General features: G+C 26.0%; 7 protein-coding genes across 7 annotated transcripts, besides 3 other annotated features; 3 read left to right on the top strand and 4 right to left on the bottom strand.

Moving 5' to 3' along the window:
- Positions 1 to 1032: 1032 nt before the first annotated feature.
- Positions 1033 to 1650: a repeat region.
- Positions 1599 to 3360: a repeat region.
- Positions 3351 to 4241: a repeat region.
- A 1298-nt stretch (positions 4242 to 5539) lies between these two features.
- On the top strand, positions 5540 to 6652 carry EHI_054260 (dolichol monophosphate mannose synthase, putative; the record flags this gene model as incomplete). The annotated part of the gene is made up of 1 exon (XM_646307.2): positions 5540 to 6652. The coding sequence occupies one exon, from the start codon at positions 5540 to 5542 to the stop codon at positions 6599 to 6601; it is 1062 nt and encodes a 353-aa protein (XP_651399.1). The 3' UTR covers positions 6602 to 6652.
- A 30-nt stretch (positions 6653 to 6682) lies between these two features.
- On the bottom strand, positions 6683 to 8648 carry EHI_054250 (uncharacterized protein; the record flags this gene model as incomplete). Its single annotated transcript, XM_646308.1, has 2 exons — positions 6683 to 8470; positions 8523 to 8648. 2 exons carry the CDS (start codon positions 8646 to 8648, stop codon positions 6683 to 6685), a joined length of 1914 nt encoding a protein of 637 aa, XP_651400.1.
- Positions 8649 to 8787: 139 nt separating this feature from the next.
- On the bottom strand, positions 8788 to 11889 carry EHI_054240 (DNA repair helicase, putative; the record flags this gene model as incomplete). Its single annotated transcript, XM_646309.1, has 1 exon — positions 8788 to 11889. The coding sequence occupies one exon, from the start codon at positions 11887 to 11889 to the stop codon at positions 8788 to 8790; it is 3102 nt and encodes a 1033-aa protein (XP_651401.1).
- Positions 11890 to 12072: 183 nt separating this feature from the next.
- On the top strand, positions 12073 to 12903 carry EHI_054230 (proteasome regulatory subunit, putative; the record flags this gene model as incomplete). The annotated part of the gene is made up of 1 exon (XM_646310.1): positions 12073 to 12903. The coding sequence occupies one exon, from the start codon at positions 12073 to 12075 to the stop codon at positions 12901 to 12903; it is 831 nt and encodes a 276-aa protein (XP_651402.1).
- Positions 12904 to 12969: 66 nt separating this feature from the next.
- On the top strand, positions 12970 to 13965 carry EHI_054220 (uncharacterized protein; the record flags this gene model as incomplete). Its single annotated transcript, XM_646311.1, has 1 exon — positions 12970 to 13965. The coding sequence occupies one exon, from the start codon at positions 12970 to 12972 to the stop codon at positions 13963 to 13965; it is 996 nt and encodes a 331-aa protein (XP_651403.1).
- A 28-nt stretch (positions 13966 to 13993) lies between these two features.
- Positions 13994 to 14368, bottom strand: EHI_054210 (uncharacterized protein; the record flags this gene model as incomplete). Its single annotated transcript, XM_646312.1, has 1 exon — positions 13994 to 14368. One exon carries the CDS (start codon positions 14366 to 14368, stop codon positions 13994 to 13996), a length of 375 nt encoding a protein of 124 aa, XP_651404.1.
- A 167-nt stretch (positions 14369 to 14535) lies between these two features.
- On the bottom strand, positions 14536 to 15854 carry EHI_054200 (uncharacterized protein; the record flags this gene model as incomplete). The annotated part of the gene is made up of 2 exons (XM_646313.1): positions 14536 to 15372; positions 15435 to 15854. The coding sequence occupies 2 exons, from the start codon at positions 15852 to 15854 to the stop codon at positions 14536 to 14538; spliced, it is 1257 nt and encodes a 418-aa protein (XP_651405.1).
- Between the last annotated feature and the right edge of the window lie 105 nt (positions 15855 to 15959).

The following is a 15959-nucleotide window of genomic DNA, read 5'->3' as shown; positions in this document are numbered from 1 at the left end:
ATATCAAATATTTAGAGACATGTTTGTATCGTGTTGATCAAATGTTGTTGCTATATCCATAAATAAGTTTATGAAGAAAAGAATAAAACAAAAGTAGATAAATAGCAACAAAAATTATTGGAAATTTTTTATTGGAATAACTGGAAAATATTCATTTCCAATGTAATTTAATGAGTCAAAAAGTTCATCTTGTTATGATAATACACAAAGTAAAATGAAATTGTAATGATGATAATAAGGATAATATTATTAACATTAAATAATGTAGAAGAAGTTGAAAAGAGATAATGATTAACATAGTATTACTGAAGAAAGAGATAACGCTTATTATAACATTAAACAAGAAAAGAATAACCAAATAAATAAAAGAATGAAATATAGTGAAGAAATTAGTTATAATAAATGAGACGTTAAAAGAACTGAAATTAAATAAATTATTCTTCCTAAAAAATCAACAGGAAGAAGAACAATAAAGAAGTGAATGAAATAAATAGAAAACAAAATTACCAAAATATTTGTGTTTGTAAAAGAATTTATTGAATTTATTGACTAAGAAGAACTAGAAAATAAGTTGTCAGTACTATTCATCATAAAGAAGAAATAATTGAAATGTTAATAAGTTTGTATAATGATAAAACATCATCCGAAAGACAATTATTTTATTTCTACTGTATGTTTGATAAAGTAATTTAAAAACTTAAAGAAAGTAAATGAATTTTTATTTAAATTTATTTTGAATAAATTAATATAAAATATGATAACTTATATTGTAAATAAACACTAATTTAAATAAAATAATTAATATATGAAATATGAAAGTGAAATAATATTTTATTCAATGAAATGTTGATTATTTATCACTATTTTTATTTCATTTTATTTAAATTGAATTGTTCTCATTAATATTCATTTCATTAATAAATTAATATTAGTTATTAATTAATTTGAAAATACATCAGTAATTCATTCTTTCTTATTTATTTATTTTTTTATTTTCTTTATTTGTCATTTATTTATTGTAAAAAAGAAGATAGTTCCTTTTCCAATACATGAAACACAACAAACTTTAATGCAATGGCTATTGTGTAAAACTTTGAGGTATCATAAAGAAAAGCAAACAAGACATAGAAATCCAATGTCATACAATAAAAAAAAGAAATATCAATAACATAAATAGCAAAGAAATAATAATAAAAGTAAACGATATGTCAAGGAAAATAGATTAGAAGACGAAAGACACCAATAAAAACAAATAAGAAACAACATAAATATAATAATAATGATTATATAAATAACAAATATAAATGAATAACAACAAGTGATATACAAAGAAGAATAAGAAGAATAACAAGTGAATGGAATAAAGGAGAATAACCAGAAATACTCAAGAAGTAAGAAGGTAAAAGAAAAAGATGGTATGATATTCTTCAAGAAGTATATTCAATCAAAAAGAAAAAGATAAATGAAAGAATCAAAGAAGAATTTAAGGAAAGAATAAAAGAGTGGGAAGAAAAAGACATTAAAACAATTGAAGAATTAAAAACAAAAGTCCAAATAAAGAAATGAATGAATGATGTAAAATTACAAGAATAATAAATAACAAACAAAACATAATGAAAGTACAAGAAGAAATACAACAAAAGAAAGAAATAGAATTTTAATTGAAATGATGGGTTGTTTTTGCATTTAATTGGTTGAATAAGAAATTATACAAGAAATTAAGATGGGAACAAATTGAAAGTATAATAAAAGCAATAAACATTAATGTCAATAATGAAAAAGAATATATTAAATATATTAAAATTATCACATAAAATAAAAGAAAATACTAAACGGTACATTAAAGTGAAAGTAAATGATATAATAGAAGAGTAGAGTGTAATTCAATAATAAAAACATCATATTAAAGAATAACTCTACAGAAATTGATGAAGAATATCTTAACATTCTCATCAATAAAGTAAAAGAAATGAAAATAGAAAAATGTACAAACATTAATTACTACTTTCAAAGAAAAGAAGCTGACCGATTAATAATGGAAATTAATAATAGATGGATATGGTCAGGAAGCAGAATGCAGGAACTGCAAGATGATCTGAAGATGATTTCAATGTGTATGAACCTCTATCTCCAAAATAAAATAATAAGAGATAAAAATGATGAAATAAAAGAAATCCTAAATAAAATCAATAGACTAGAAGATTTGGTCAATGAAATTGTACAGAATAAAGTGCAACATGAAATTAAAAGAATATGATGAAGAAGGAATAAAAGTCAAAACACTAGAAAGAATAAAGTACCTAAAATATATGATGACAATGAATAAAGAATTAAATTTAATAAAAATGAAATAATCAGAATCAATACAAATAAAATCATGTTTGATTCTAATAAGAAAATTAGAATAAGGAAGAAATAAAGAATGAAATATACCCAAATAACGATATTACTTTAGAATATTGGAAATGTTATATGAAACACAGGTGAAATTAAATAAAGAGAATTGGAAAATAAAACAAATCACCTCGTGGAATGAAAGATATATCAATTATGATAATGTCATAATAACATTAAATGAATTAAATTTAAGTATAATGAAAATAAGTAACTGGAAAACATCATGAATAGACACTATGTATTTGTATTATTGGAAAAGAATGTCATCATCAAGAGAAATCATTCTCAATATCTTTAATGAATGGTTGAACTTCCCTGAAAACATCTCATTAGACATGGTAAGTGGAAGAACTTTATTAATCCACAAATTGATAGGAATGATGTCATTAATTATCGTCCTATCAGTTGTACAAATGTAATTATGAAAGTATTTACCTCATTATTAAAAGAAAAGATTCACAGAAGATTTAACATGAATTGTGAATCATTGAAAATCAGTAGCAACCAATTGGGGTGTAAGTTACAATCTTTAGCTGCTAAAGAAGGAATAATTGATGGTTATATGTTAAAGCAGCAGAAAGAAGAGAAATACCCAAAATATGTGGAGTCATATTATGACATTAAAAAAGCATATGACACAGTAAACCACGAATGGGTAATTGAATCATTAAAATATTTTAATTATGAGTGTGTCATCATTGACATTATTGAAAGTATGATGACTAGATTGAAGATATTCATTGGTTATAAATTTAATGAATATCTATGATGTATTAAATTAAATAGATGAATTTTACAAGGTGATTCATTATCAAATCTACTCTTCATCATACAGATGAATGTAATTTCTCAAATCATCGAAGAGAAATTCCCAAAATCAAATCACACATTATATATTGATGATTTGAGAATAATGACAGAAAGTAGTGAAGAAATGTGAATAATCCACAATGAAATTAAAGACAAATACATCAAAAACGGAAGTGTTATCAAATTAGTGGATATTTTAGAAGATGGAATGAGTCAAAATGAGTAGATAAAACTACTACATTGAAAGCATGGAATTCAATCAATATTAAAAAGGATGCATTCCTTCAATTAACTAAAATGCAAGATGGAGCAATATTTTGTGGGTATAGGAAAGCAAAAATAAAGAAAAATAAAAGATTAAAATACTCCACACTTTGTAAAGACAAGATAGCTACAGTAGACCACATTCTACTATCTTGTATTTATCATAAAAAACCACAAATGGAAAAACATGACAATATTGGCATTATCATATTGATTAATAAGAAAATACACAGGAAATATTCAATATAAAAAACCCCCATATGAAACAATGTTCAAATATAAAGACATCACAATGATATGGAACAAACAAATAATGCCTAAAAGTGATGGACAATATCACAAAATACCAGACATATATGTAATAGATAAAAAGAACAAAACTAGTCTATTATTTGATATGACTATTGTGGCTGATCACAATATTAATGGAGAATATTGGAAGAAAAGAAATAAGTATAAAGAATTAAAGAATATGCTAATGAAAATAGAAAAATTAAAAGATGTCAAAATAATTCCAGTAGTAATTTCAATCAATGGATTAATAAATAAAGAAAGTATTAAATTAATTAAAGAATTAAAAATTGACATTGACATCAAGAAAGAAATTAAAAACCTTGTAATTAAAAACATGATAGATGTCATGGAATACTTCGGAGATCACAACCAAACATACTCAGTAGAAATGCTACAAGATGAAGATGAAAAGATGGGATTAGTCTTAAATAGATAAGAAACAATAGAAGCTAATTCTATGAATACTTAATTAATTGACTATTATTTCATTTTAATTATTATCATCATTATATTCATTCTTTTGTTTGTTTCATTCTCCGATTTTATTCATTTCTTTCATTATTATTCTTTCTTTTTCTTGTTCATTATTTATTTCTTTTTTATTTCCTTTATTCTCGTGTTGATGTTTTTATTCAAATTTCAATTCCATTCATTTTATTCTTTTTAATTTTCATCTCTTTTACTCATTAATATTATTTATTACCATTTTTGTTGAATATAATCTCTCTTGTTAATAATTTAAAATATATGGATTTGAATTAAAATGCTTTTCTTATTTCTATTTCCATTTGTTCTATTTCATCTAATGTTCATTCACTATAGAGAAATAATGTCTGTCATTTTTATAATATCAATGACTGTCATTTGTATCATTTATTACTATTATTGTCTCTTGTTCTATTACTAATTATTTCTGTAATTTATTTCTCATTTCCTTTATTTTTCTTTACTTACTTTATTTACTATTTCTGTTCCTAGATATTTATATTATTTATTATTAATTACTTATGTGCTATTTCTTATTTCTTCTGGTATAGTCTCATTTTCAACTTATACTAAACAATAACCTAAAGTATACCAATATTATTAATAATATAAAACATCCTAGACGTTAAATTATTTTGTCATCAACTAAATTATGAATATCTATGTCAGCTATTTAAATATGATCAGATACCAAACAAATAATTTATTTAGCATAGTCAACTAATTGTAATAAAAGCAATATCTTTTTCAACTAATAAACAAGTTACAAAAGAAATAATGAATTTATTAGAACCACTTCTAGAAATATAAACAAATATCAAACATTATACTAAATTAGTTTAATAGAAACAATAAATCATATCCAACTATCACAAAACTTATATGTATTGAATAAAATAGTATGTTTAAATAAAAAATAAAACAATAAGATAATAAAATCCAAAGAAAAGAAAAATAATTCATAAAACAAATAAAACGTTTATTTAATTTATTCTTATTTCTAATATTATTCAATAACTATTATATTTATTTTAATGATTTACTTTTTTGTTTAAACAACAAAACAATAAAAATACTGTATATTACCATTACTATCAATATTGCTTATATTCTTACTTCCATACGTCATAAAATAATAAAAATAATTTCAAACTAAAAATTATACAACTAAGACAAATAGAAATAAAATTTATTATTTTGTTATTTAAAAATAAGAAATATGAATTGAAACGTCGAAAAAAAGAAATAAAAAGAAGATTAGAACTTATTAACATTTACTTATCTTTTTATGACTGATCTTACCATTATTGTCCCAACATACAATGAAGCTGAAAATATTGAACAACTTATTATACAACTTGAAGATACATTGAAAGATATTAATTTCGATATTTTAGTTATGGATGATAATTCTCCAGATAAAACTGGAGAAAAAGTCCAACGACTTAAATCTGAAGGACATAAATGTGATGTTGTTATTCGTACTGAAAATCGTGGGTTGTCTCCAGCTGTTATTGAAGGATTTGGAATTGCTAAAGGAAATGTTGTGTTGGTAATGGATGCAGACCTTCAACACCCAGTTTCTGTTGTACCAAAATTATATGAAGCAATAAAGAATGGTGCTGAAGTAGCTGTTGGATCAAGACATTGTCCAGGAGGTGGAATTGAAAATTGGGCTTTTCATAGAAGAGTAATTTCATGGGGTGCAGCTCTTCTTGCACGACCATTTACATCTGTGTCAGATCCAATGAGTGGTTTCTTTGCAGTTAAATCATCAATACTTAAAAGAAGTAAATTAGAAGCAAAAGGATATAAAATTCTCCTTGAAGTTCTTGTTAAAACAGGAGCAAAGAATGTAGTTGAAGTACCAATTATCTTTACTACTCGTGTACATGGAGAGTCCAAATTAACTGGAGGAGTTATGACTAATTATCTTCTTCATTTATTTTCATTGTTTTGTTATCCAGGAACATGTCCACTTCTTAAGTTTATTGTTGTTGGAGGATTAGGAACTATTATTGATATTCTTATATTCACTCTTCTTGTTAGTATTGGACTTCCTGGTGGATTTGCACAAACCCTTTCATTTATTGCTGCATTGTGTAATAATTTCTTCTTAAATTCACTTTGGACATTCCCACAAAATGTAGATGTAAACGAAAAAAAGAAACAATTCATAAAGTTTGGAGTTGTTTCATGTGTTGCATTTATTATTCGAAGTTTGTTATTTAAACTTGGAAGAATGTATGTTCCAGATGAATTCCCATATATTCAAATGCTTCTCTTTGTTGTCATTGGTACTGTTACAATTATAAACTTCATTGGATCAAAATTGATTGTGTTTGCATAATCAATAAAAAAAAGCAGAAGAAGTTATTTAATTGAAATACTTTAAATTAGAAGAATTAGTTTAATAACTTTTTTTTCATTTTTATCCTTGTAATTTTGATATTTCTTCAATAAACTTTTGATAATACTCGGGAATACGAATAGTACATTTTCCTCCTGAATGAACAATAGTAAATCGTTCAGGATCAGCCTTTTTCATAACAACTTTAGAGATAGTTTCATAACTAATATCATCAAGGAGTGTAATTTTATTGTTATGAATTTCAACAATTAAAATAGAAATTGTAGTTAATACTATGGTTACAGGCTTCCAAATAGTTTGTTTTCCTCCTATATTTAAATAAGAATTATATTTTGATGACTCTTCTATAAGTTCTTTTAAATAGTTATCTTCTTCTTCACTATTATCATCAGTATTTTCTTCAGTATTAATATTATTTTCATCTTTCATATTTTCATTTACTTCTTCATTCTTTGAAGTTAATTGTTCTTTATCCTCAACTTGTGTTGATGGTAGTGTTTGTTTTATTTCTTCATTTGTTGTATTTTGATTTTGAGAAGTTGGTTGTTGATCTTCCTTCTTTGTATTATTTCCATATAAAAATCCGATTAATCCATGTGTTAGTTGTTGTGTTTTTTCTACAGTACTTTGTGTAATAGTTTGTTTTAACTTTTTAGTACCTTCTAATAATCCAAAATTTAATGGCTTTCCTGTAGTACATAAAGGACATGTTTCTGTTTCGTGATTCATCAATTGGAATCCTTTAATATTAGCTAATGCATTTTTGTGATATTTTAAAAAGCCTTCTTGCATGATACTCACTCTCTTAACTCCTCTTTTAGCAAAATCTAAACCAATCATACTTAGCTCACCAATGTCAGGATTCCCATCTACAGTATCATCATCTCCAAATAAAACAACATGAAACGTTGAATTTGGTTGAGTCAGAATAGACAATTCATTTTTGAAAAGGTTTTCAAGATAACTACGATCATCTTGTCTTTTAGTATAATCTAAATTAATTGCAGCTGCAATAGTACCAAGGTCAAAAGATTCTTGTCTTCTACAATCAATAAATAAATAAGGAAATTGTCGATTAAATTTGTCATTAATGATGTCATTAACCAATGGAGTTAAGAATAATGATGATGTTAATGATTTAGAAAAGATTTTTTGATATGATTCACTATTATTCATTATGCCAAGAAGAATACGATTAAATGAAGATGCTGTTGAAAGACGAATTGCTTTAGAATATGCAATAATAGTTTTTATGTCATTTATTTTTAATGGTTGACTAATAACATTTAATACACCTTGGTGATCTTTAGCATCTAAAATCCTTTGTCTTAAATAAATTAAGTAACCAACAACACAATAAATATATAATGTAGTATCAGGGAATGTAATGAATTCATCCCACATTTTTGATATAATATCAATTGAATCACACATATTTATACATAAATTAAATGCAAAGGCATTAGTATATTCAGTAGGTTCTATTCTATTAGTATCAAGATGAATTGAAAGAATAGGGTCATGATATAACAATAATATATGAATCAAATTTTGTAGACCTGTAATAATAGTTGGATAAAGATGTTTATAAAATGGATGAAACTTATATATTATTGACTTTGTTATTCCACATCTCATTTCAATACTTTCTTGTTGAAATATCTTACTAACAACAGCAGCAACATCAACAATACAATTAAAGAAAGGTTGTGTTCCAATTGGATGAATTGCACTAGCAATTTTATTTGTTTCTTCAATTAACATCTCATTATCTTCAACAATCCATTTTGAAACATAATTGTTAGTTGTTTTTTCTTCAACAATTTCTTTCTTTGGCTGAAGGAATAACTACTGTGTAACTTCTTTTTGTTTTTTTTTTAATAATTATATAATAACAAACTTTCCATATTTCTAATCTTAATGTTTCTGGTATTCCAAATTCTCTACATACCTCTCTCAGTAAAACAACATCAATAGAATTAATTGCTTCTTTCATATATTCAATAGCTCGTTCAGGTATTTCCATTATTAATTGAATTTTAAGTTTTATAAGTTTTATTGTTAAATTTAGTAACATAGTATTATATTTTTGATTTTCTCAAAAAAAATGATTTTTTTCTTTTATTTGTTTTATAAAAATATAATGTAATATATAACACAAATAATTAGTCAGAAGATTCTTTCTTAATGTCAACAATTTCAGGCTCATCATTTGGATCAAAGAATTGAATACTTGACTCACTGGACGTAATTGTTATAACTTGTTTTGGTTGGTCTTCATCAACAGAAATTATTTCTGACATTCTTCTTTTATAACATAATGGTGGGGTGTTAGTTCTTTTAACAAAAGATTGACTATCTTCTTCATTAAGATTTAAAGAGTGCAAAAGACTCTCAGTTTCTATTGACATTCTTCTCAACTGAGTTTCGTTAGGAAATTCTTCAGTATTTTCTTGATGTGATTGGTTTACTTGTTTTTTAGTAAATGCAGGTGTCATTACCATTGCATCAATAGGGTCTAAGTCTTGAGGAATATCTAAAATTCTTTTATAATTTGGTTGACTTTCTGTTGGCTCTAAACTCATGCGTTGAGGAGGAATAGCATCAACAATATGAGTATCTCCTTTAAACTCTGAGTTTGTTTTAATACTAAATGTTCTGACAATAACAGCATCAGGCTTATTTTGAAGAATCATTTGACTAGCAAACACATCTTTAGTCGAGTTATTATTAGTTTGAGTTGGGGCAGTAGTTCTAAATTGAGGAATTGAATATTTTTGACTCATATTAAGAGAAGCTTTTCTAGTAGGGATACGAATAAATTTACCACTTGACTTTTTACTTTCAATTATTTGTTTCTCTTTATTTAATTCTTCACTTTTAATTCTACATTTTATAGTTGATTCTTTTTTAATGTCTTGTACTTGTTGAGGTTCATGTCTAATGATTGGGAATTGACTAAATTGAGTAAAAAAATCCTGTAAATCTTGCTCCCAGTTTTTGTCTGCAACTACAAGTGATTTTTTCATCCATCCAGATAACATTTCTTTCACTGAATTTGTTGAATATCGTTTATCAAATAATAAAAATGCTCCATAATCATTAATATGTCTAATTACTCTACCTACAGCTTGATTAACTGCTCTTAGTGCTTGAATTGAATACCATTCACTTCCACTAAGACAATCAGGATTTTTAAGGTTTTCATGACTATTATATTCTCTCTTTAAATTAACATTAATATCTCCTAATGATGGATAAGGAATACCAACAACAATAACAAGCCTTGCCATATCATCTCCAAAATCAATTCCTTCACTTAATTTTCCTCTAAACACACCTAAAAATACAGCACCTTTTTTTGATTGTATTTGGTACTCTTTGAAATCCTTTTTAAATTCACTTTTATCTTTTGACTCAATAAAAATTGCTTTAAGTTTATTTAGTTGTGTATATATTCCATGTTGTTTCCATAATTCTACTATTCGATTTAACATATTATAACTAGAAAAAAAAACTAATGCACCCCCAGGGCTTTTACTTAAAACTCTGAACATTGTATCTCCAGCTTGTTCTATCATTTCATTGTCTTGACTCGTTTTTTTAGTAAAAATAAATGACTTTCCAAGTGAACTTGAAATAATTATTCTTCCAAACACACGACTTGGAGGTACAACGTGTTCGGTTGAAAGCATCCGATAACCAGGAGAAATAATGAAGTCTTTGTATACATGCTCTTTTATGTCTAATTCTTGTGCCATAGCTTTCATTGGGCTTAATGTTCCTGAAGCAAAGATAACTGATCTAACCACTATTTGTAACAATGACATTGGCAAAGATGGAGAAAGACATCTAAACAACATTTCTCTTAAACCATTATAGTCAGTTATAACAATTTTAAAGAATTTAGTCAATGTAGGTGTTCTAAATACTTGGATATAAAAAAGAATCATTTCTATGTATTGAGTAGTAAAAGAATTAATATATCTTATTACATGAGGCTCTCGTGTAAAAATATCTAAATCATCTAAGTTATCTACTACTTTGATATACTCAGAAATTGCTTCTAGTAGTCTTGATGAAGATGGTGATCGTTCAACAAAAGGTAAAAATGCTTGGTCTTCAAATACCCCATACAGATAATGTTCTGAATCTTTATATGGCAACGATCTATTTTTCATCCAAATAGAAAAACTTTCTACGGTGGAAATAAGTTCTGTGAGAAGAGAAATTGTAAGAAGATTTTCTGGAGTTTGTTTGATTCTCTTTTTATGAAATTGAATTGTTTCAATAGTTTGATTTAATAACGATTCAGTAAAGTTAAATGTTAATGAATCCATAAATGCATCTTCTACATTATGTGCTTCATCCATAACTAAAACAAACTCACGTTGATGAGCACTATTCTGATCAATAAGAAAAATATCAGATGAATGACGAATACTAACACTAGTAACAAAATTATATGGACATAATATTAGCTTACTTCTTACTGTTGCCCATCTTGCATAATAATAAGGGCATAAGTTATGCTTCTGACATACTTTGACAAGTTCTTCTTGTGGTATAATAATTCCATTTAATTCTTTATAAACTGCTTGACATGCCATAACAACATGAGGTAATATTTTTCCATCATCTCCAAATGGCCTATAAGGACATGGGTTAATATGTTTTAATTTTAATAATAGATTCGGTTTTGCTGTGCACCAATAATTCTTATCATCACATGTTTTAATTGGATTATAAATACAGTACAAGTCTCTAGAAGCTAATACTATTCCTTTTATATTTCCAATTTTCTTTGTTTCATTCACAACTTGAGCTAATTGATTATGGGTTCTTGAAGCATAAACAACTCTCATATCTGGAAAAGTTAATGTTGAATGCAATAATACTAATGTTTTTCCTGTTCCTGTTGGACTTTCCATTAATAAATGTTTTCCTTCTTTTACTGCTTGTTGGATTGAATTCATCATTTCTATTTGAGGCTGATATGGTTGATATGGAAAACTTTGTGCCAATGATGGTAATGTTTTATCATAAACAAGATGTTCAACACTTTTACTGGTGATAGTATGAAGTACTTCGTTTAACTCTTTAATCAAAGGTAACTGAGTTGCTTGTTTTTCATCAGCAAAAGTGTCAAGACTTTTTCTTGGATCAACTTTAGTACTTGTTAAAGCGGGTTGGTATGATGAGGTAATTGTATTAAATATATCTTCTTCATTGATTGGTTTTTTTGTGTCATCATTATCATTATTCATTCAAATAAGAGTTTCAATTATTGAGGTTTTTATTATTTCATTTCATTTTTCTTTTTTTTTCTTAAATAATTAAAATATTCTTAATTTAAAAATATCATTTATTTTTATTATTTTATGTTATTCAAAACAAAATAATCTAAAAAAGAAAAATTAAAATTAAAAACTTCAAAGAAAGAGAAAGAGATGGAAGTAGAAAACACCACAAAACCAGAAGTTAATGAAGAAGATGAAACAAAGTTATCCATTGGAACTAAAATTGACAAACTATTTGTTGAATTAGAAAAAGCATTCAATGAACAAAATAAAGAAGAAACAGAACGTTTACTTCAAGAAACTAATATACTTATTGAAAAAGGTGGAGATTGGGATAGAAGAAATAGAAGAAGAGTTTATGAAGGATTATATCTTGTTACATTTAATCGAGATTATGCAAAAGCCTCAGAACTATTAGTAGGATCAATTGGTACATTTGCAGTTAATACATTAATGACATTTGAAAGGTTTGTGTTTATTGCAGGTGTTACTGGAATTTTAATTTTTGAAAGAGGCAGAATGAAAAAAGAAATTTTAGATAATTCAGATGTTATTGGAGCATCAGGAGAATTTAAATGTTTACTTAACATGGGAAATGCTTTATATAAAAGTGATTATACTACATTTATTAAAGAATTAAAAGAAGTTGTTGTCCTAATGATGCAAGACAATATTCTAAAAAAGTCTGTTGATTGGTTTTGTAAAGAAATGAGAATTAAAGCATACAAACAAATCATGAGATCATATTTAGCCGTTCGTTTAGATGTTTTTGCTAAAGAATTTGGAGTTACTACTGACTTTATTGAAGAAGAACTTGAGACATTCATTTCACAAGGACGTCTTGCTGCTCAAATAGACAAAGTAAATGGTATCGTGATGAATGCACATAAAGACAAACGAAATGAACTTTATGTGAATTTAGTCAAAGAGGGAGATATTGTTGTTGAGAAATTACAACGATTAGAGCGGAAATTAGAATAATACAATTTATGGTTTTTTGAATTTTGTTATTTTTTCTTTTAGAACTTTAAAAACATCATTCTCACAATGATGGAAACAAAAGAAATTAAACAAGACATTAACAGTTATGAAGAATCACACCTTTTGGATACAGAAAACTTATCTTCTTTTCAAAGTGATAACCAAAAAGAAAATATTATGTTTACTGAGAATCCTAGTAATGAAATAATAATTCTAAAAAACAGAATCAACGAGTTGTTATATCAGAATGAAGAGCTTCTTATCAAACTTAGAACTATGGAACATTTAATCAATGAAAAAGGACAATCCCAGAATTCTAGTTTTATTCAAGTCATTAGAAAAAGATTACTTGAAAAGTGTAAAGAAAGTCATGATCTTGAAGTTGAAAAAAATCATGTGTTTGAAGAGTATGAAAAGATTAGTGATGCTTATGTTGTATTAATGAAACAAGAACAAGAAAACTCTCAAAAAATTAAGTTTTTTCAAGAAGAAACAAAACGTCTAAACGAAGAGTTAATTAGTATGTCTGATGAAAAAAGTCAATTTGAAACAGCAATAAGCCTTAAGGACCAAGAAATATTAAGACTAACCAAATTAATAAATTTAGATCAGAGTAAATTATGTTTGAGCAATCAATTAAAAGAAAAAGATAAAATTATTGTAGAATATCAACAAAGAGAAAAAGCAAGTATTACAAAAGATAACTTAAAAAAGAAAAATATATTAGAACAACAATATGACTCATTTTATAAAATCAATTGTTATTTAAAATCACTTCATATCATAGAACGAATTAATAGAACTATTTCTACACCAAATCAAATTTTTGTTCATCAAAGATTGAAAAAAAACAGTGAAATAGAACTTATTATTTTTTGTTCTAATCCACAAGTAAAGTTTGTACTTATTCATGAAGTTAATAATTTAATTAACAACCAATTCATTTCTGGTGCAATGTTAGTAGATGGGATTTGCTCTATTTATTGTTCAAAAGGAATATATCATATTTGTGGATATTGTGACTCACTTCACAACATCGTTTGTAAAGAAATAACTTTATAAAGAAGAAAAACATCATTAAGTTACATTTTTAATCATTTATATCATTCTGTTTTTGTACTGAATCATAAATATTTAATAGTCTATTAACTACCTCACAATAAGATTTACACTTATATTTTTTTCTAAAGTCTTGTAATTCTTCAAATGCTTCTAATGTAACTCGGACTTTAGGAAATTTCTTTTCATCTTCAATAAATTTTTTGTCTGTTTTTTCTTCAAGACTTACTTTCTTTGGTTTAGTTTCTACAATCCCTTTGTAATTGTCGTCTTTTAATTCTTTTAGCTCTTTACTAAATTTTTTAGGTGTTTCAGTTTGAGGGATATGGTTTAGTTCAGATTCATCAACAACTTCTATGACGAGATTTCCTTTAATAAGGACTTTGACAGGTCGAAAACAATTCATAAAATAAAAATAGTTGTTTAATGAGATTTCGAGTGGTTTCGAGGTAATTTTAAACCCACAAACACTAACAAAAGTTCTATTTTGTAGTTGCCAATTAGAAAATGAGAAAATAAAAAACAAAAATAGAAAATCAAGTCATAAATTACACAATAAAAAATAAAGAAAATTCATACAACGTCTCTATAAATTCTAGGTGTTAAGCATGGAGTATAATGATCATTTAATGCAGTTCTTGGAGGAGAGAAAGTATTTAATCTAACAGAATGTATTGATATTTTAGATGAATTTTTAATAGTCCTCACAGGGTCAGAATGGAGAGGCATTAATGGAGAGTGTTGTTCATCAAAACTAATTGAATGAACTAAAGGTTTTTTGGTTTCCAATGGTTTTAAAGTTTTAAATAATTCAGGTGAATATTTATCAACTAATCCAATGTCAAGGTTATGTATATTAATTGAATATACTATAATAGTTGAATGGTCTAATTTACCTGGTAAACCATCTCGCCTTCTTTTTGTTGGATTATTTTGATGAAATTCACGTACTGTTTGAGTTATTCCAATAGTATAACTACATAATTCTTCAACTAATGAATTTAAATTTGCACTTCGTTTAATTCTTATTCCAAGAATTTCATTAAGTAATTGATCATAAGGTTTTTTCTCTTTAATTATAGTAGGGTCAAAATTATCATACATACCATCAGTAAGTGCAAATATTAAATCACCTTCTTCACACTCACAAACTGCTAATTGACTTCCATTAATAATATCTGTTCCTAATTGATTATTTCCTAAAGCTGCAATACATTCTTTAGTTTCATCAATTGAATGATGACCAGTTCCTACTATTTTTTTTACTTTACACTCTCTTAAAGAGTAATGAAACAGTCTACAATCACCAACAGACAAAACAACAGTTACTTGTTGTTCATCTATTAAAGTAAAAGATAACGCTACAAGAAGGGTTGTTTGTGCGTTATTATTAGGATATGACGAACAGATCTATAAATGAATTTCTTTCAAGTCTTTGAAATATTGAGAGTTTGAATAAAAATAGAACAAACAATTTGATGTGCATTTGCTATTGTTTCTACTAACAAAGAAGCACTCTCTCTTAAAGTGCTGACTGTTGTTATATTTGATATAACAAATTCTAATGAACTTGTTACTGCTAATTTAGCTGCAAATGAAGGTTTATCTCCCCATCCACAACCATCTGCTAAAGCAATGAATGTTGCGTTACTAAATCTAACAATTCCAGCTTTATCACAATTAGGCTCTCCTTGTTTTACTCCATTAATAATTGGGTAAGTAGATATTGAAGCCATTGCAAAGTGTTGATCTCTTGATTTAATTGATAAAGCATCAGTAATAAGATGTTTAGAATATTGTTTGTTATTAATTCTTTTGATTTCTTTTTTAGGGATTGTTTTAATTTCTTTTTGAAATATCTTTTTAAAATTGATAGAGTATGTTTGATGCATTTTCCAACAAAATGTATTTTGAGTTATTTTTTTGTTCTTCTCTATTTTTATCCTTTTTTATTTTGTTTTTTATTTCATCACAAACTATAAAATATCTTTGTTGAA

Source organism: Entamoeba histolytica, genomic scaffold (genome assembly GCF_000208925.1).
Source record: "Entamoeba histolytica HM-1:IMSS scf_1104750517091 genomic scaffold, whole genome shotgun sequence".
Lineage (NCBI taxonomy): Eukaryota > Evosea > Mastigamoebida > Endamoebidae > Entamoeba > Entamoeba histolytica.
The sequence above is the reverse complement of the archived record's forward strand: the minus strand, read 5'-3'. Positions and strand labels throughout refer to the sequence as shown.